Genomic DNA, 21,907 nt, shown 5'->3' with positions numbered 1-21,907 from the left:
TTATCAAACTGTAAGAAAACCAACTATCTTCCATGGGAGTTTCATAAAATTTAAAACTGACAGATTTACTTATACTGGGTTTTTAACTCTGGATTTTATTTTTAATGGGTTTACACAGTACATTTGGGCCAAAGAGTTAAAACCATTTTCAATTAGAGTACGAAGACCTTGGGAGCTAGTGCTGGGCTCCCAGACCCTTCCCACGCTCTGGAACCAGGGGAGGGGAGTCATCATGTTCTCCCCTGGCACCAGCTTCACACAGTTTGGTAGGTCCACCAGGCATCCTTTTGAGGAATAAAGGCAGATTTCTTTCTTCTTCTTCTTTTTTTTGTAGAGAAAGAGTCTCACTTTGTGGCCCTCGGTGGAGTGCTGTGGTGTCACACAGCTCACAGCAACCTCTAACTCCTGAGCTTAGGCAATTCTCTTGCCTCAGCCTCCTGAATAGCTGGGACTACGGGGGCCCACCATAACACCCTGCTATTTTTTTGTTGCAGTTTGGGCAGGGCTGGGTTCAAACCTGCCACCCTTGGTATACGGGGCTGGCGCCCTACCCACTGAGCCACAGGCACCGCCCGAAAGGCAGATTTCTTTAAGAAAAGCCTCATGAATCATGGGGTGCTGGACTCAACAGAACACCTGCCACCTTCACTGGTGCCAGTGCCTGGCACACAGCCACACTCTCACACCCAGCACGTACATTGCAAAATACTGTCTGCTAGGAATCCTTCAATTTCCCAAAATTTTGATTAGGGAAAAATTGTTTTTCAGGAAATAGTGGATTCTAGCTGATGGTAAAAAATCAGCAACAACAAGAATATTTCTTCAACTAAATAAACGTGTACAGTGCCTACAATCTGTGAGACTCCAGGGATACAACTCTAAGACACATCTCTTCTTTGTCTGTGACATAGGAGGCCTGATAATTAAGTTCGCGAACTCATTCTAGAAAAAGTACTACACGCCTGGTTGCTGAATATCACTGTGGTCACCTTCTAAGCACTCACCTCGGGAAGCTATGCACTGACACCAGAGCCTGGTCTACACTTCAAAGCAATTTTAGAAATCTTTCCGGAATGACCATTAGAGCTATTGGCATATAAGGTCTGACAATTAAGTTTGTGAACTTGCCATGGTGTGCGTACATCGGCAGCTCTGAACAAAATACCGTGTAAGGTTTCATAATCCTGGTATATCAGCGTCTCATAGCTGTCTTTGTGGTGATGTGTGGTAGTGTCTGGCTGAATGGTGTTTATTATTGTTGGTGTGTGTTTTTGTGCTGTATGACAACAGCTCTGATGGTCATTCCAGAAAAAGACTTCCAAAATAGGGCAGCACCTGCGGCTCAAAGGAGTAGGGCACCATAAGCCGGAGGTGGCAGGTTCAAACCCAGCCCCAGACAAAACCTGCAAAAAAAAAAAAGACTTCCAAAGTTGCTTTGAAGCACTAAGGCTGACTAGTCACTGGCCTCAGTGCAGAGCTTCCCAAGGGGCGAACCTTTGCAGGGGTTCTCAATCTACCTAATGCCACAACCCTTTAATATAGTTCCTGTGGGTCACGACCCACAGGTTGAGAATCGCTGCTTTAAGCCTACCTAGTGATATTTAGCAGTGAGGTGTGTACCACTTTTTCTAGGATAAGTTCAAACTCAATTGTCAGACCTCATAGTCACCAATGTAAATAAAACAGCTTGTTTATAAAAATTTAATTGTAGAAAAGGAATAAAATGTTAATTCTTTCACTATTATCTTCATATAGAATACAAAATTACGGTTACAACATTTAGCTAATCTGAATGAATGAATGAATGAGACCAAAACCTTTTCCAGAAATTAAACAAGTAGCCAGCTGCCGGCTGAGAGCAGAAACCTGTTTTTAGGACAGGTGTCTAGAACCCAACAGCTCAGGAACTACCTGACCCTACATCATGACTGCAGCCTAGTCACCTGCCCCTCCTGGCAGATGTGGATAGCTGAAATCAAACACATGGTGACATTCCAGTGACTCTTATTTCTGTTCCTGACAGTCTTTTAACAACTTAATCCCGACCTTGGGTACAGGAAGGACCTCAGACAGCCACTCCCAGGGCCTGGTACCAGCAGTCATGTTTCTCCCCATCTGCCAGATCAGGCAGCCTGCATCAGAACTCACTTAAATGCACCTGTACGTACCCCATCTCCATCAAAGGCAGCCCCAAAATCATGCTCTCCTGACTTCATGGTCTCCACCAGCTCGGCTGCGTAGGTGAGGTTGGGGTCAGGGTGGTGGCCTCCAAAGTCCTCCAGAGGGATGCAGTTCACTGCCGAGTTTGCAGGGGCGCCGAGCTCTTCACAGAGGATCTTCTTTACATATGGCCCCACGACTGTAGAAAGCACAAAATAGAAGTTTGTGGAGAATGAGAAAATAGAACTTTCCAAAGCCTGTGAGATTGGTGGGTGAGGTCAGTGTCTTGGGGGGTAGAGAAGCCTAAGTGACAGTGAGACTCACTCAAGTCGGGGGCTGGGAGAGCAACGTCTGCCGGGGAAGAAGGCCCCACAGAAGGGATTAGGCTGGAGAAGACGAGGGCTCCAGGAGAGCAGCAAGGACAGGAAGGGAGCTGTTGCTACAACCCCACGGCACAGCTGTGCCATCTTCTCACTCTGTTCTCATAAGGACCCAGAAGGTGTGCGAGCTCAGCATTTAAGTGCCTGGACTCTGCAATCAGAGAGCCTCAGTTCAGATCCTACCTCTGCCAATCACTGGTTGTACGATTTGGGGAAAGTTATTTAATCATTCTGTGCCTCAGTCTCTCTGACTTGCAAAATGGGGATCATAACCTATCAGGGTTGATGAGAGGATTAGATGAGTTAATAGATAAGAAGCTTGACAAGGGGGCTGGGCCAGCAGCTGGGCCTGGAATCCCAGCACTCTGGAAGGCCCAGGTGGGTGGATTGCTTGAGCTCCTGGTTTGAGATCAGCCTGAGCAAAAATCAAGATCCCATCTGTACTAAACACAGAAAAACTGAGACAAGAGGATGGCTTGAGCCCAAGAGTTGGAGGTTGCTGTGAGCCATGATGCCATAGCACTCTACCCAGGGGGACAGCATGAGACTATCTCAAAAAAAAAAAAAAAAAAGAAAAGCAGCATGACAATGACACCTGGCACACATGTTTTGAAGTTTACATTATGATTATTACTTCCAACTTGGGGATAATAATGTTGGTGTTATGAGATAAAGATATTTGCCCAAACTTACACAGCTAGTAGAAGTGGGGGGCTGGGATTCAGAGCTCTTAAATCTGATCAACCGGTCAAAACAATACAAACCAAAATCCACAACAGTAACAAGTGACAGGAGAAACCAGTGCTAAATGTTTACAAGGACATTTTGTGTACCAAGAGTGCGCGTCTCAAAGATGCTGAGAATGAGCACCCTTCCGGGAAGGTTCTGACCCCGGCACGTTCCATGCAGAGTCGGACACTGCAGATGCGTCGCCCCCCCCCCAGGCCCACGTTAAGCAGGTTATTGACACACCACAAAGTGAGATTGGACAGCCAGGGCTGGGCGGGGCACAGAATCGGAGGCAAGTGAAATAAGAGAACTGTTTCCTGACCAGCGTCTCTCAGCCAATACCCCCGTAAAAGCCGTCCTCTCCAGCCAGCCCAGGCTCACCTCATCCCCTCACAGGGCCTCTGTTTTTAAACCTTTGCATCTCTGTTACAGCCACTGCTTCCACTGGGGATAATCATTGCTTAATTTCTATTACCCTAGGTCTTTCTTTCATAAAAGCTGAGTTTCATGAAAAACTGCCACTTCTTCCAGGAAACCATTCTGGATACTTCTAGTCAAATGATGCCTTTTTCCAACCCCAGAGAAACTACCTGAGAGTCTCTCATTTTGTTGGCCTGGCAATGGTTGGTATTTATCCACCTCATGTCCCCAGAGGTTCCCAGTGTTCCTCAAACTCTTAGAAGTCATCCGCCAACTCCCTGCTATTCCTCAAGCCCACAAGTGGCAGGTTCCCATACATATCTGCTGAACAGTTTACAATGACAGAACTGCTTTGTCTGAGCTCGGCACCTGTGGCTCAAGCGGCTAAGGTGCCAGCCACATACACCAGAACTGGTGGGTTCAAATCCAGCCCTGGCCTGCCAAACAACAATGATGGCTGCAACCAAAAAATAGCTGGGCATTGTGGTGGGCATCTGTATTCCTAGCTACTTGGGAGGTGGAGGCAGGAGAATTGCTTGAGCCCAGGCGTTAGAGGTGGCTGTGAGCTGTGACCCCACAGCACTCTACCCAGGGCAACAGCTTGAGGCTCTGTCTCAAAAAAAAAAAAAAAAAGAACTGCTTTGTCTGAATAAGGAACTGGGGACTCCAAGGGCAGCCAGGATCCAAGGGGAGAAAATTTCAGCCCATTAGGAGATTTTCCAGCTGCAGTTTGTAGTGTCACAGGAAGCCCCAAACAGCACTGAGAGGGTTCAAATGCCAGGCAGAAAGCCTTCCCCAGCCAGGTAGACACGTGTGGATTCCCACACAACGGAGAATCCTTGCCACTCAAAGTTTCTAAAATTCTCAATTACACACACACATAGACTAGGGGTGTCCAACCTTTTTTTTTTCCTCTGCCATAAAATGAAAGAATAAGAGTTGTCTTGGGCCACACATCAAATACGCAAACACTAATGAGCTCATGAACAAAACAAAAAAGTCCCTGTGTACTTTTCGTGATATCTGACGCCACAGAGAAGCAAAACAGTCCTCAAAAACTCATCATGCGGCCCATAGACACCCTGGTACAGACACTGTGAGTGCTGAGGAAGCCACCAGGTCCTGGGTCCCAGCGAGGGCTGCCGTCTCTACTGGCCTGACCTCGCAGACCAGAAGGGAGCAAAGGAAGCCCACAGCCCGCACGTGGTTCCTGAGTTTAATGCTCAGCCTGCCCCTGCACGGAGCCAGTGAAGGCAGTTAGTGGGGCTCAGGGGGCAGGACAGTGTTCACCACATGCAGCAAACACACTGTGCCTCACGGGTGTGCAGGAAGAGTACGCGGCGTCTCTGGGGGGATGGAGTGTCCAAACAACAGTTGCATGTCACCCAAGACCTGACACTTGATGTGGAAACCCTGACCTTCACACTAGCTTACCGCGAGGAATGTTGCTACTATTTTTGCTACACACAATTAGATTTTTATCTGTGTGGATATTGCTCTGAAAAGGTTGCAGAGTAACTGTCCAACACAGTCAGAGAGACATGAGCAGAGGCTTGTTAGGCAAGGTGACACATGCAGTGGGGCCCCTTCCCGCCCCAGCAGGCTGAGGAGACGCGGCTCCTACCTCCGTGCATGGCATCTATACGGATCTTCAGCCGGTTTGGACCAGAAAGTAGTTCTTTCAGTGCATTGAAGTCAAAGATGTTTCTCAGCATCGCGGCATAAGCTTCCACCGAATCCACAATTTCCACTGTGAGAACAAGTAACGTTAAGGCACGGAAAGACTGAACACATTTAGAAACCACTGAAGTGATCACACTGTTGTCAACCTGCCGTGGCTGTTTTAAAAGGATGGTTACCGAGCAGCTCGGTATACCAGGGTGGTTAAAGACCTTACTCCATTCCAACAACCTTCCTGAGAGGTAAGTGTTGTTAGTCTTACTGTATGGGTGAGGAAGCTTATGGCCTGAAAGGCTGAGAGAGGCTGCCCACACAGTCAGGAACACAATTAGGAACAGTAGAGACTCTCTGCTGTTTCCTCTGCCCCAGGAGTGTCTGTCAGATGCATCAAAGTGACACTTCATCTTTACTACGATGAGTTGTCAGCAGCAATGGGTTGGTTCAAACAAAAAAATGCCCTGCGAGGTTGCTGTCCAGAGGACAGGAGACATGTCAGAGCAAAGTCAAAACACGAGTCCCTCACCAACCAGCTCATCCTCTTTTGATTAGTAGAATAACTGTATAATGCCTATTCCATCAATTATTATAATAACCTTGGCATTTAACAACAAAATATTAACCACAGCTGCCTATACAGGAAGTTTCGATTTAGCCCCCCCAAATGGTTTGGTGATTTTACTGAAATGGGGGGGAGTCCAGGCCTGGGCATCAGTCACACCTGAGTTTCAATCCTGACTTTACCCTCAGTGGCTGTGACCTGAAGCGAGTCTCTGAAGCTGTCTCAGCCTCTTCTCTCCATCTGTAAGTGAGGCAGGGCTGCCCGCACAAGTGCACTGTGAGACTGAAATGGGACAGTGGCTCTGAAGAGTTGGCACAGCCAAGAGGCAACAAAGCCAGCGGTGAGCGCAACCTCAGGGCCACTTGCAGTGCAGATGTGGAAACGGAGGCCAAGAGACCTGGGAGTGATTCTCCCAGCGTCCTGCTGCTGTCACTGCCAGGCCCAGAGGGCCCGGTCGCTAGACTCCCAACCCCAACTCCAGGCTGGTTAAGTGACTAATGCTGTCACACCTCAGGGGCCACAACCTCTCCAAAGCTGAAGACCCACGTTGTTAGCACCTTGGAAACAGGAGAGGGCAGGTGGAGGCGGGAAGCCAACATGCCTGTGAAGGGCTTGAACTTATTCTCCAGGTCAAACTGTTGCCTCCCCAGAACACCAAGATCGACTTTCAGGTCAGGGCAGATGGCATATTCTTCAATTGTCTTACTGATTTGGAAAATCTTATCGGTGATTGCTTCTGGAGCAGGACCTGAAAATCACAGGGCAAACAGTAGGTCATTTGTGCTATACATGTGTGAACAGAAGAGAATCCAACATTCGTCGACTCCTAGTCACCAGCATGTCGGCCATTTCATCGTTCAGCCTGCAAAGCTCCAGGACGTCCCCTGACGGCAATAATGCAAGTGAGGACCTACGCATGGGTTCCCATGCCCAGGATGGGCATCACGCCGCTGTCACTATGGTGAGGGGCTGAAGGAAAGAGACTGGAACTCCAGCATCCAGGGCTCTAAGTGCCGATGTGTCCTACTGAATATAAAACCGCCAGTCCTCAAAATGACAGCAAACTCACCTCCATTAGAAATATTGAACTTGATTCCAAAATCGCCATTGGGCCCTCCTGGGTTGTGGCTGGCCGTCAGGATGATCCCGCCCAGGGCTTTGATCTTTCTGATGATGCAGGACACAGCCGGAGTGGAGAGGATTCCGTTCTGCCCGATGACTAAGCGACCAATCTAGCAGAAGAAATCAGAGCCCACAGTTTAATATTGGGAAATAGAGAGCTACTGCACAGCCACACCAGAGCTCCGGGACTAACCCAGGGACTGACCCCGTAACTGACCCATGACTGACCACTCCTGAAGTTGACCCAATTTCCACAGAACAGAAAGGCTCTACCATGTGAGCGTGTCAGTACAGTGGACCCAGTGACCACCCCTGGGTGTGACCAGTTTGTTACAGCCCCTTTGGGGTCAGCTTATAGAGGTTCTACCGTATTCTACTGGATGAGAAAAGATTTTCTTCCATTAACATTTACAGCTGGAATGTCCCTACCATGTGATCAAACCCTTCCTTCAGAGAGTTTTGGGGACTTTGTAGTTTTAGAAGAATGTTCGTTTCTGGGATGCTGTAAGGGTCTGGCAAGAAAATATATTCAAAACAGTCTTTTCAGATCAGGTTTACAATTTGGATATATTGAAAGATTGTGGGAAAGCCCAGATTTTTGTCCAATTTAGAGAGGATATAGCTGTAGCTGTTTAAAGGGATTTTACAGAAAGAGAAGTAAAGTTTTTCAAATGTAAAAAGGGCAAATTTTATATTAAGAATATGATAAAATGGGCAGCACCTGTGGCTCAAGGAGTAGGGCGCCGGTCCCATATGCCAGAGGTGGCGGGTTCAAACCCAGCCCCGGCCAAAAAAAAGAATATGATAAAATCCAGCTTGGTGTCCGTAGCTCAGTGAGTAGGGTGCCAGCCACATACACTGAAGGTAGTGGGTTCAAGCCCGGCCTGGGCCTGTTGAACAACAATGACAACTACAATAAAAAATAGCCAGGCGTTGTGATAGGCACCTGTAGTCCCAGCTCCTCAGGAGGCTGAGGCAAGAGAATCACTTAAGCTGTGACGCCACAGCACTCTATCAAAGGTGACAAAGTGAGACTCTGTCTGGAAAAAAAAAAATAGAATATCATAAAATCCAACTTATAGATTTATCTTTCCATTCAAGCTTGGATTTTTCATACAGTGGGTTTTCTCAAACCAAGACACACCTGCCTGTGTTGGGTGCACCTGTGTTACTGTCTGGCCCCCAACAAGAATGCCGGGGTCACACCTGAACAAAGCAGGAAGAACTGTCTGTGTGAAAGGGTTCCAGGGGATGTGGGCCGTTCTCACTCCAGCTGTAGCTCACGGATGGTGTCATCAAAGCTCAAGCCTCTTTTAGTTAAAATGACAGTAATTATATCTGTTTCTTTTCTTTCTTTTTTTTTTTTTTGCAGTTTTTGGCCAGGGCTGGGCTTGAACCTGCCACCTCTGGCATATGGGGCTGGCGCCCCACTCCTTTGAGCCACAGGTGCTGCCCTATATCTGTTTCAACATGACTCAAGTTGGAAAATAAGGAAAAAGTTCTGTCAGTTCCTCTGACATACGTGAAGCTATGACTTGCTGTACAAAAAAATCATATAAAATGGGGCATTTTTCTGGGACTCAGCATTGCCACCCTCCACTTCCAGCAACTCCCAGGAAGCACAGGGTTGGCTTCACCATGTCTTGGCTCTCTTGTCCATCTGCGCACAGGTTCCGTTGTGGCTGCCCCAATGCACTTGCCACGTCCTGCCTGCCCCGGAAACGGCTACCACAGAGCAGGTGCTGCTCCTCAGATGAGAGGAACCTGCAGCTGGGGCGGCATCAGCACTGAGGACGGCTAAGGGGCTGCAGAGCGTTTTCACAGCCCACAGCACCTGCGACCCCTTCTCCCAGTTGCTCCTCCCAAACCCCACCGCACGCCTGAAGGAGCTGAGGCCACATCACCACAATCCTGGCTGTTCATCGAGAGGCATACAGTGACCAGCCGTGATAGCAGGCACTGGTGGAAAAAGGACAGATGACAGGGCCAGGTCACACAGCACATCAGTGCCACAGGTGGGGAGGCACCAAAACCTCTGCACTCGATACAGTGGGAGCTGTGACAGCTCACCCCTTCCGCGGCTGCCAGCTGTGTTGTGATGAGAATAAAAGCCCTTAATGTCTGTGTAGACAGCTATGATGTAATTAAAAAAAAAAAAGCCTATGTTCATGCAGTTCCAGAATTTCCATAGTGGAGACTCTGGGATGGTAATCACCCAGAGTGGCTTCTGGAGTTATCTGGAAATTGCATTTGCACACCAGGCCCACCCACTGTGACTTAGAATTGTGTACTAAGTGAAGAAGGAGAGGCTGATGGATGGTGACACCGAGAGCCACCCTTGGTTCTCCTGCCCCTGTGGCAAGGTCTGCAGCCCGCAGTGGCACTGAGCTGAAGAGGCTGCACTGGGGAGGAGTAAGGATGGAAGTTGAGGGACAGAGCGGGCAAGGCCCTGCTAGCTTTTCTCTTGAGCCCAAGAAGAGGTACGTTTGGCCAAAACCCTCCCTTCCTAGCAACCTCTTCCCTTTTTTTCAGAGAAAACTCTTTCTTGTGAACCACTTTAAGAATTATTACTCCTCTACCTGATACAGGGGAGACTTTGTTCTCCCACCCTCCTTCCCCAAGTGCCTGGCCCACGGCCACAGCCCCTGATTCAGTCTTCCCTGCCTCTTCCCTACTTCAACCTCCTCTGCCCAGCCAAATCCATCCTACTCACTCAGGCCCACCTAGTTCATCTTTCTAACCATCAATCTGTGTCCTTATTCTACTCAAAAACCTTCTCTGTACCATCTAATCCAGAATTCTGCTTTTAGATATACGCCTACAAAATCGAAAGCAGGACTCAAACATCAGAGGCGCGTACATCAGTGTTCACAGCAGCACTGCTCACCAAAGCTACAGGTGGAAGCGAATGAAACGAACGAGCAACCCAGATGCAGAACACACACAGGCCGGGGCCGTGCTCAGCCTTTAAGAGGGAAATCCCGGCACACTGACAAAATGCATGAAACTTGAGGATGTTATTCTGACTGAAATAAGCCAGTTACAAAAAGACAAATACCGCACGACTGCCCGTCATGGAATCTGAGGCATCTCACGCAGTCGGAAGCAGAGACAGAAAGTGCATTGGTGGCAGCCAGGGGCTCAGAGGACGGACAAAGGGGAACTGTTCAATGGGCACAGAGTTTCAGTTTGGACGATGAGCGATTTCTAGAGATACTGTTGTACAGCAACGTGAATATAGTCACCGCTGAACTGTACACTTAAAAATAGTCAAGATGGCAAATTTTATTACTTGTTTTTACCCTAATTAACATATTTTTTAAAAATTGGTCACTGTATGCACAGAAGACATTGCTGTCTATAGATATGAATGTGATTAGAAGGACACAGAGAGGATAAATGTTTTAACTTAAAAAAAGGAATGAAATTCTGATACATGCTGTGACATGGATAAACCTTGAAAACATCATGCAACATGAAGTAAGTCAGATGCAAAAGGACAAGATTGTTCAATTCTACTTCTACGAGGGACCTAGAACAGGCAAATTCACAGAGACAGGAGAACAGAGGCCACCAAGGGCTGGAGGCAGGGGGGGAACGGGAGTGATGGTTCAATGGGCACAGAGTTTCTGCTCCCTCCCTGAGCCCGGCACAGACTCAGTCATCTCACCGCCTCTCCCATTACTCCCTTCTTTATAACTCATGTCTTCACAGCAAAATGGGTACCTCACTGCTCCCCAGACCTATGATAGTCAAATGCAGCATGGAGCAAACTTTAAAATTTTCCTTTAAATGGAAAATAAGGCTTGGTGTTTTCTTACGCTTTATTAAAAAAAAACAAGTTCCATTTTCTTTGTCCTGCTAGGTATGCACATGGCTCTGGTCCCCCCAATAAACTTACCTCTGAGTTTAGAGCTCTGGGGACCAAATGTGAGGTCAATGCCCTGAACATGATCCTCAAGGTCTTACTTAGCCACAAAAATGTCTTGTCAAAGCAGTTAGCTCCAGGCAAGTAAGAACAAAGAGAAACTTCTTATGAAGGCAAATTACCAGATAAAAGGACACTAAAGTGAAATTTCTCTCTCTTTTTTATACTGATTGCATTTGTTAGGCAAAGACCCTCTTACAAATCGTGTCTTGCCCCGAAAAGGTGTGACACACACCGACACCCCACCCCCTCACTCCTTCCCTCTCTCTGCTCTTCCTTTACCCATGAAATTTCTCTCTATTTAGCCCAGTGGGCTGAGAAGTTCTCCAAGGATTTCCTCAGGGGTAGAGTGAGTATTGACCAAGGCAAGGGAGAACAGTGAGTTTTGCCAAAATCAGTGTCAATAATTCTCCTTCCTTTAAATTTCCGCCCTGTAGGCCTAGGAAAGGAAGAAATCAAACCCTTTAGAATTTCATATTTTTTTTTATCAGATTTAGTCAGTCCAGTAGATGTTTTGAGTTAGTTGGACAGCATGACTGTTTTACATGCAACACTATTTGTTTTTGTTTTTTGCTTTTGGCCTGGGCTAGGTTTGAACCTGCCACCTCTGGCATATGGGACCAGCACCCTACTCCTTGAGCCACAGGTGCCGCCTGCAACACTATTTTTTAACAAGGAACGTCCTTGAAAGGATTTCAAACTATTGCTTGGGCTGCCACAGCTCTAACAAATAGGCAGCTGCCACACTCAGTCAATTATTATCATTTAAACGTGTTATAACACGGTTAGCAAACCTTCGGAGAGTACATCTCAAAGTCCACAGGGCCTGCCTAAATCACACCTTCTTACCCACCTCTTCCACATCATTCAAAAAAATGCACAAAAAAATGAAACCAAGCCAGCTCTATCACAGCGACAGGACAGCATGCTGGGTCCCATCAACAGTGAGACACCAGAGAGAAGATGCTGCACTCAGCCCCTCTTGAAAGACTCAAAGCATCCTAATACCATTCCCTTTGCAGCACTCCTCAAAGACAAAATGTAAAGCATGTCACGTTTTATCTTAAAAATGTGCATGCTTCATAATAATGTCATACTGGAGTGCTTTATCAGCAATTTTCACATGAGAGGCTTTCAGATTCTAAAACTGCTTATCAAGGGGAAACTCCCGCTGTAAACAAGAGCCTCTACACTCACTTTTACATTTAGCGTGGTGGTGTGTGTTGTTTTAATTTGGTTTCTACAAACACACCTGCTTGGCGTATTATTAAAATAGACTGGAAACAAATGCCCAACACGCTTGGCTGCAACACTAAATTTTATGTTCTCAGAATCACAATCTTTTCCAGAAAAGAAATATAGTAGATTTTTAAAACTTGTGCAAGATAAAGGACTGTGCGTTCTAAGTTATTCCTAAGCATTACCTAAAACACTAAAAATACATTTTTGATCCTGTAGAGGAATGTACAGAGGAGAAACAGCAGTGTCCTGACGCCCACCTTCCTGGGGATCAGGAGGCCGTGCAGACTGCTGGATTATCAAGATCACTGCTTTCTGGTACACCAGCCCCTCTCATTTGCTTAGCCCGGCTAACACGGTTTTTCACAATGTAGAGCTTTAGCAGAGCTTCCTTACGTGACATTCTTACAGGCGTCATTATTTCTACCCTGATGCACAAATTCACCATGCACAGGGCTTGTCTGTGTCCAAGGTCATTATACACAGGAGCCCTGTAATAGGTCTGTTGGAAGGCTCACACCTAACACTGTCCACCCCGCCTACCACTTCTACCCGGCTAGCAGGACCCATAAACAACAGCCCTGGCTTTTGTTTTCCTGTTTGACAAGTGACTGAACTTCAACAAGGAAGTCATTGAAAGAACACAAAATCCTCCCTCCCCACCATTCGCTAAAGGCTGAGAGTGTGCTTTAAATGTCTTAAAAGCACCAGGGACTTTTTCGAGCACAAGGACAGAGTATAACACGCAGAAGCTGAGCTTACGTTCTAGTGTCCCAGCACGACCAGCGTGCCTGCTGGAGTATTTTCACAACATGCAATCTCTGCAGTCACGGTGAACGGAGGTGGATACCACATACAAATATGTGTGTATATCACTGCAAAATTAAGGAGCTATTTGGAGAGCCAGAAATACAATAACACTTAATCATATACCAACCCCATTGGCAGCTGCCATCTGTACTATCATTTCTATTGCCGATTTATTCAAATAGCGCCCGTCTCCACCAACTACCAGTGAGGATCCCTGGCGATCTTTTAGGTCTATGGAAAAGAATATACTCTGGATGAAATTCTCCATATAGCATGGCTTTTCTTCAAAATGATAGGTTTTTTTCCGTAACCCACTCGTTCCTGGTTTCTGGTCGTGATACGGAGCTGTAGCAAATGTTAACAGAGCGAGAGGACCTTCTTCCATCTTTCTATGTCCCGCAGAAAGCCATTCTTCAAAGCCACTCATCTTCCACTTCTGCCACTGGGCTCAGTCACAGTGCTCAGAAAGTGGAGCAGGGTCTCCCAAATAGTCTGTCCAACCTGAAGCTGCAACGGTGTCTGTCGTCTGAGTAACCAAAATCAAGGTTTTGCCTGGGCGAGCACTCTGAAGGAAAAAGCTGAGTTAATCCCTTGTTGTTGTCCTGTGCAAAAAAGTTAAGGGCCACACACCCATCCACACCCACACATGAAGCAGGTCTTCAAAGTTGTTTTGGTAAGGACACTTCTGCCCACTTAACCAAGCCAAATACCCTGCAATTGTTTTTGCCTCCTTCCCTGGGTAGGGCAGAGAGAGCTGCAGCAGGGTGGCATCAGCAGGCTTCAGTCAGCAACGGCAGGCGGCTACCAGACCCCACTCTCAGGGCCTAGGCCAAGACGCGCACCTGCCGTCCCAGAAGGCAGGTCTGTGAACCAGACACCCTGGTGTGGCTCCCTCTGCTCCCACCACCCCTTAAGCTGGAGCCTCTCTGGCACTCTTCTGTGAGAAGGCTGTCTGCAGCTAAAGTCACTCCATGCCACCTAGCAAGTTAAAGGTCAGTCTTAAAATGGAAGTGAGGGATCTCCGTTACCACTGGTTTTCTTACATCACTGTCACTTTGAGATCCAAGGGATTTTTTTACTTCCCACGTGCAATCCCAGTTAAGAAAAATATCATCTAACGGATTTATTCATTGGCCACCAATGATTTAGCAAAACAATATTGTTATCTATATCTATTTTAAGATATAGATATCTTTAAATGTGCCCTGACTTAACAACAGCTCAGTCATCCTTTGAATTTACAAACAAGTGGGTATAAGGATGCATCGAAGTCTGACTTTTAAATGTTCTTGACTTTTAAGAACATGTTTCTTGAGAAGCAGTTTAAGTCCTTTGCCTTTGAAGAACACATGACATTTAAAAATATTTTACCTGAATAAATTTAACATCCACTCTCATTTCGATTCCTGAAATTTTTATTAATAGCCTATTAAAATACACACGTGTATTCTTTATCTGATTCAGCAGAAGTTGCCAATTACGAAGCTCCGCTGTCAAGGTTTGGGTGAACTTATTAAAGATGCTTAAAAAATAAATCAGGATGGGTCATGCCCTGCGTTTGGGGAGTTTGACACACACTGAGTCAGGGCTTTCAAGGGAAAAGCGATCACCCTTGAGAAATAAGACCTGGATCTTTTTTTTTTCCCCTTTGCATTTCAAATCGTTTTAATCACAGATAGTCCCTCTCTGAATTTTACACGCCTGCTTATCATCCATTCCCACATAGATTTTTAAGAACCCAGGCTTAAAAGTTAACAGTGGAGGTGGATTAGAGGGAGGGGAGGCAGTGAGGAGGGTGGCGTACGGAGGAGCAGGTGAGCGGGACCAGGGGAATGGGGGGAGGAAATGGGGATCAAATTCTGGGCTTCCGACTCCAAATCCCCCAGCTTTTCTCATAGTACATCCTGAGTCCTGGACCTTCCAGATCCAGCCCACGGCCATGATCTTCCTCTTGCTCCACTCCTTAGCACCACTGTGATCCCACGATTCCTGCTTCCCAGCCACTCTCTCCAATCCCAGGCAGAGGTAAGGCCCAGGCCATGGTTTGGTTTGCTCTCTACCTTACTCCTTGACCAAGCGCCTGGAGTCTTTTTCTATCAACTTGTCATGGGAGGAGTGGAAGCAGGGGAAGGCTCCCAGGCAGGCAGAAATGCACGGAGTTAAGGGGTTCGTTTGCACAAGACCAGCAGGGCTGACGGTTCTCTGAGTGGAAAGGAAGCGTTGGCCACAGCCCCCTTCAAATGACAAATGAGGCTTACCCATGTGAGGGAATATCTCAAGATATAACATTAAAACAATTCACAAGACACACTTATGAAGTGGAAAACTAGTTGGCCAAAAGGAAACTACTTTCTATAGCTTCTTTTAGCTCATAATTACATTTCAAAGTAAAATTCTTTATAAATTAATTTTAAAAGCAAACTTGCTTTATTAACAGCTAACATAGCCACTATTTTTAAACTACATACACATTTTTTCAAATTCATGTTTTTAAAATTCCGTGCCAAGTGGTTTTAATGTGGGCTTCCAAATTAGATGGTCGTGTGTGTCTTGACATATTCAATAACAGATCCAGATTTATGAAATATCATCTCAATGGAGTAAGAGCGAATAACCACGTTAACTGGTAGTTTTCTTCATAAGATCTTAAAATCCTAGGGTAAACTCAGCAGCACTTGGGCACGGGGGTTCTCCAACGTCCCCAACCAAAGCCTCTCTGCCCACCCACACCTCACACTCCGGCATGTTCTCTGCAGGAAGGCTGGTGCTCTCACGGTACAACTCTGTCTGAAGCCGAAACAATGAAAGTAACGTTTTAAGCAGCTACATGTGCCGGGAATGATGTTTGTGAATGTGCAAAGCTAAACCACGATACTTACCCTAGAAAAGCTTCTATTCTAAAAACGAGCCTGAGCCATAATTTTATGAACACCATAGAACTCAAAACCCCATATAAAAATATTACCAGACCAGCGATGTTAGATGGGCTGTGAAGTATGGTTAAAAAAGAGAAGTGGCATTAAAACATTAAGGTTCCTAAGACACTCAGACTAAGTGGGGCAGCCATTAAGAAACTCATTTGATGGAGCTCTCCGGCAAAGGTTGAACTTCATCTTCAGAAGCGTTCCTGCCAAGCATAGCAAACCCAATTTGGCCTAATGAATCTGCCTGCATTGCCGGTACTCCTTCACAATGACACAAATCACACTTAAACCATGTGGGGGATTTAAAGATTACTCCCTTCAGACGGGGAACTTCCATCCTGGTCATGGGCCCCATCAATTTCACGATGGCAGAGTTATCGACCCCTCCGCTCTCAGCCTCGCCAAGACTCCAGCTCCTGTTCTCACCAGCAATGATATCATCCTAGTCAGACACGGCAGAGGCCACAGGCTTGCCCATCCCTTATTCATTCCATCTTTCTCTCATCAGCAAATATTTACTGGGCAGCTAACTATGACGTCCCAGGCCCCCCACGAGGGCTGAGCCCAGGGCCTGAGTGGGTCTGTCTCTTCACACCAAGAATTCTTTTCTCATGGCTTGGTGGCTGTAGCTCAGTGGTTAGGGCGCTGGCCACATACACTGGGGCTGGTGGGTTTGAACCTGGCCTGGGTCTGCTAAGCAACAATGACAACTACAACCAAAACTTAGCCGGGCATTGTGGTGGGCGCCTGTAGTCCCAGCTACATAGGAGGCTGAGGCAAGAAAATCACTTGAGCCCAAGAGTTTGAGGTTGCTGTGAGCTGTGACGCCACAGCACTCTACCGAGGGTCACATAGTGAGATTCTGTCTCAAAAAATAACAATGGTAATTCCTTTCTCAGCAAATGTCCATAGGAGTGGACATAAAGGACAGGCCTGCTAACCCATTTCTCAGCTCAAGCAGTAGAAAGAAAGCTACTAATTTAGCTAAAAGCACCAAGGTTCATCAGACCCCCCAACCCAAGGCCTTCCATGAGCGATGGCTGCCCCACAGGGCTCAGAGTATTTGTCCCCGGGGTGGGGACACAGGCCAGGAAATGGCCATCCATGTCTCCAACCAGCAGTAACTAAGGAGGTGGGAAATGCCAACCCCAGGCAGACACAATTAGGGCTCAAATCGTTGACTCTAAAATACATGAAAGGCGTAATCTTGAGCAAGTTATTTAACCAATCTGAGCAGTTAAATGGGGGTAGTTGTCAAAGTGGTTCTGAAAACTAAAAACAGGTACCACATGCAAACACCTGGCACTGTGCTGGCACACCATGGACATCAGCAAATGTCAGCACTCGCCCCTCTGAGGCTCCGCGTCCTCACCTCTAAGGGGGGTGACCTGGCCTCACAAGATGTTCTTCAGATCGACTCACTGCATGTTGAGGAAAGCCTCTGTGAACCGGAGAATGATGAAGGGATGCCAATCACTTTGTCACATTCTGAGTGAGGGCAGGGAAAGAAACCCAGGAGAGGTCTTTGTTCTCAGAGTTCACACTGGAAAGGAGAGCCACAGTCTGGTGGCCTCGGTGCTATCCTGCAAGTGTGTTCACAGGGCTGCAGCTCTTGAGGGGCTGCGACGACAGCAACGAGGCTGGAAAAATAGTTAGGGCAGTACCAGAGGCTCACGAATCTTGCTAAATTTTATTTTGTCGGCACAGGAGAGCTATGAAGATTTTTATTCAGGAAGAAAGAAAACTAGTATGTTTTTGGAAAGCTGACTGGCTGGAGGTGGTGCCTTGAATGGCTTGGAGAAGAAAAGACTGGAAAAAGATTAAGCAAGGCTCACAAACAGGATTGTATCTTCTGCTGGGGTGGCTTAGAGGAGCCTGGACAACATGATTCTGTCGGGCACTGTCCTTCTGCCAGCCTCCCACACACAACTTCAACTCAAGTCATGGGGCCAGTTAGAAGAGAAAAAACAACAGTGTTCAGCTTCCCCAACAGCCACCTTCCCTGACGCCTTTTCCACACAGTGCCTTCCGCTCACTCCCTTCCCTGAGAACTGTCCCAGTCCCGCTCGACAAGTAGACCCCTAGGCCCCATTTCTACTATAGGACCCTAATGCCAGGCCACCATCAACAGGGCGGCCTCCTGACCACAGCCACACTGCTCCTATTTTCTCTCCCTGGAGCCCAGTGGCTTGTCGATGCACCCTTGACCCGAGAGACAGGCCACGGGGGCCAAGGACAGCGTGTTGTGAGCTTTTCCAGAGGATTGTCATTGATAGTTGAGGACACGCAATACACAGAGCTAGGCAGGATCCAATTATTTTTACTTCTCTGAGAGTTGTGGTCTGGACGTATGGGAAGAATCAGAAGAGAATTTGGAATAGAATGAAGCAGGACTAGGTCAGATGAATCATCTCGAGGAGGGAGGGGCTGCAGATGCATCAGACCTGGAGTCAGGGATGCAGCTGTGACAGCCACCTGCCGGCCCCACAGGGCTGCTCTTCTGGGCCGGTGCTCCACACAGGACCCCTGACCAGCCTGCCGGCCCCACTGGGCTGTTGTTCTGGGCCGGTGCTCCACACAGGACCCCTGACCAGCCTGCCGGCCCCACGGGGCTGCTGTTCTGGGCCGGTGCTCCACACAGAACCCCTGACCAGCCTGCCGGCCCCAATGGGCTGCTATTCTGGGCCGGTGCTCCACACAGAACCCCTGACCAGCCTGCCGGCCCCACTGGGCTGCTGTTCTGGGCCGGTGCTCCACACAGAACCCCTGACCAGCCTGGCGGCCCCAATGGGCTGCTCTTCTGGGCCGGTGCTCCACACAGGACCCCTGACCAGCCTGCCGGCCCCACGGGGCTGCTGTTCTGGGCCGGTGCTCCACACAGGACCCCTGACCAGCCTGCCGGCCCCACTGGGCTGCTGTTCTGGGCCGGTGCTCCACACAGGACCCCTGACCAGCCTGCCGGCCCCACGGGGCTGCTCTTCTGGGCCGGTGCTCCACACAGGACCCCTGACCAGCCTGCCGGCCCCACGGGGCTGCTGTTCTGGGCCGGTGCTCCACACAGGACCCCTGACCAGCCTGCTGGCCCCACGGGGCTGCTCTTCTGGGCCGGTGCTCCACACAGGACCCCTGACCAGCCTGCCGGCCCCACGGGGCTGCTCTTCTGGGCCGGTGCTCCACACTGGACCCCTGACCAGCCGACTTCTCATCCTGCTGGCAATGTCATCCTAATCGCTTGGGGTGAGAGAATGGTTCATTAAATGGGCATTTCTACATATAGATTTAGAATTAATTATAGAGATGATGAAGTATGTCTCCTGTAACACAGATAATGGTAAGCCAGATTTTTTAGAGTAAGTTTTGGGAAAATCTAGGTATGTTTGGTATTTTAAGTACATTTAAGAAACGTGGGATGTTAGCTTATCTAAAGACTAGCCTTGTGATTGCAGTTTATAATGTGCAGTTGAGTAATTTATTTAGACTTGGAATTCTAAGTTTAAAGAAGAGAATTTTATCAAAATTATAAACATCAGTGGAACAGTCAAAAAACTTGGACTGTACTACATTTATAAGTTTACGCATTGGACTCAGACGGCATAGCAGAGGATTTAAGGGCCAGACTGACAGGCTCTGACTCCCGCTGTGCCAGTCACTGTGTGACCTTGGACAAGTTATTCGACCTCTTCGTGCTTCTATTTCCTCATCTGTAAGACGGGGATGACCACGGCCCCCTGCGTCACTTGCAGTCATACTGAGTGAAGTAACAAACAGAGCTCTTCTGAAAGGGGGGCTGGGACTGTGTGTCCAACACAAGTATCTGCTGTGATCATCACCCAGTTACACGGGAACGGGAATACCTTAAACGTTTTGCTTATGAGACAAAAAGTTTTAAAAGAAAGGGAACATTTGACTTGCAGGTTTGAAATAGTCATAGGAGTTCAAACAATCACATTTGGAAATAAAATCACACCAAAAAAGCCAACATGTATTCTCATGTGGGCCAGCAGAGGGGAAAGAAGTGGAGCGGATGTGCTGAGATGAGCAGAGACTGGGGACCAGCACGGCGGCAGGCCGGCGGCCAGGAGACGCCCTCCCGGTGGGCAGCCAGGAGACGCCCTCCCAGTGGGCAGCCAAGAGACGCCCTCCCAGTGGGCAGCCCGGCGCCACAGGCCTCTCGGGGCTCCCAGAGTCTGCCTGGGTGTCTGTTACTTGTGACCCCTGCACCTCCCCATGGTGCTGCCCTGGGCTCTGGACGGCTCAGGGCCTGTTTGCCAGCTCTGAGTCAGGCCCCACCTTCCATCTCATATAGGCGAGAAGAGGAAGAGAGGAAACTACTCCCCTTCCTCCTCTCTGAAGGCAGGAGGGAGACAGGCAGAGCACCATTTACTGACTGGTGGCCTTGGGCAAGGTACGTAAGCTCTTTGTGCCTCCATTTCTCCCCTTGAAAATACAGACTGACTCGGAGTTTGAGGCTGCTGTGAGCGGGAATAACCCTACCGCACTCTAGCAGGACAAGAGGGGGGAAAAGGAGGTTGCAAATAGTACCTACTGCATAGGTTTGTTGTATAAAGATGTGGTAAGCTAATAAACGTAAAAGGCTTAGTGCTGGCTGGTTCCGATGCTTTGGGAGCCCTGGGTAAGTGTTAAGTTTTTAGCACAACCCTGAACCTGAAAATACACAGCTGTGTTCTATATACAACTACTGAGGTGGTCACTGTCTGCACATGTTTTGGTACAGTTAGGAAATGCTCTTTAAAGGAAAGAACTTACATTAAGGATGAAGAAGATACAAGCCCAGGAGAACCACGAGGGCCAGATGGCCTAGAGCTGTACAGAATCCCAGGTTCAAAGACTCCTGGAGTAGACTTTGAAAGAAAAGCACACAAAACAGCTGCCTCTGAGACTGTGCTTTCTGTAGCACACGTGTCATTTATCCACCTGCTCACCCACGCTTCTCCCCAGGAGGTACCATGCACTCGTCCGTCAGGCACTGTGCACCATGAGAAAATGAAAGACTCAAGGAGCTTTTGGTCTGGAAAGAGAGATAGATAAGTCAGCAATCATTGAAAAGTAGAATAAAAAAGATGTTCACCTGGGAGCCTGCAAGGAGTATTCCCCACCTCCAAAAATGCCATTCTTGATCCACAGGGCAAGTGTCAGAAACTGTCTCCCCAATCTGAAGACACTCAGGGGCTGGGAATCCCTCCCGGGAATGTACATGTGAAGAAGACTCCTGTTTTACCAGAAATGACCAGTAAAACCTATAAAAACAGCATTTGATATTGGTTCATTATAAAAATTTCATACACATCTCATCTGTCTTATTTCCTTTTTGGAGCATTCTCAAGAAAATTTTAATTTAAATTCCGTAGGAGTCTTTTTTTGGCATTAACAGAAGGCTTTCCCACATTGTAGGTCTTGGCAGAAAGCTGACCAGGAAGAACTGCTTTACTGTCCCATCTTTCATGGGTGGACGCTTCCCTCTCGTGGTGGAACTCAGAAAAACAAGAAGATTCAGAGCAGCCCCCTGGGGACCACCCTTCACGGCCCCTCTCAGAGCTGCGGCCATCCTTTCTCCAAGATCACAATGGGAATCATGATCCCTTACATTCTATGTCAGGCAGCGGCTGGCCCTCCACCAAATAATTACGAGGTGATGGGAGTCCTGGGCTTGTAAGAAGAGAGAAACGGTTATTCTTTGCCCATCCCATCATTCAGGTCGTTTACAGTTACGTGGTCGGGCCAAACTAGGATGTCTAGCTGTAAAGGAAGTGAATGAGGTGACCACAAAGTGGGTACATCCTTTTCTTTGGGATCCTTGTGAGCCAGAGTTTCCGTAAAATGGAAACTGACACTCCCGTTAAAGGGAGGAAATGAGGAGTGTACATGAAGTGCTTATCCCACGCTTGCCCGAACACTAACTAGCCACTGAAATGTTACCCAAACTATCGAAAACAGA

General features: G+C 47.8%; 1 protein-coding gene across 2 annotated transcripts in view; it reads right to left on the bottom strand.

Annotated features, from left to right (window-relative positions):
- Positions 1–21,907, bottom strand: part of PGM1 (phosphoglucomutase 1) — a 77,139-nt gene that overhangs the window by 30,566 nt on the left and 24,666 nt on the right. The window contains exons 1-5 of one of the 2 annotated variants that reach the window (XM_053575004.1): positions 13,155–13,602; positions 6,998–7,160; positions 6,530–6,676; positions 5,314–5,439; positions 2,169–2,359 (exon numbers count right to left, since the gene is read on the bottom strand). In XM_053575004.1, the coding sequence (XP_053430979.1) occupies positions 2,169–2,359; positions 5,314–5,439; positions 6,530–6,676; positions 6,998–7,160; positions 13,155–13,454 (927 nt within the window). In that variant the 5' untranslated portion in view covers positions 13,455–13,602. Of the gene's footprint in view, positions 1–2,168; positions 2,360–5,313; positions 5,440–6,529; positions 6,677–6,997; positions 7,161–13,154; positions 13,603–21,907 lie in introns of those variants that run through there. The other variant, XM_053575003.1, reaches the window with a different exon arrangement.

The sequence above is a fragment of the Nycticebus coucang genome, chromosome 22, assembly GCF_027406575.1.
Source record: "Nycticebus coucang isolate mNycCou1 chromosome 22, mNycCou1.pri, whole genome shotgun sequence".
NCBI classification, from domain to species: Eukaryota; Metazoa; Chordata; class Mammalia; order Primates; family Lorisidae; genus Nycticebus; species Nycticebus coucang.
The sequence above is the reverse complement of the archived record's forward strand: the minus strand, read 5'-3'. Positions and strand labels throughout refer to the sequence as shown.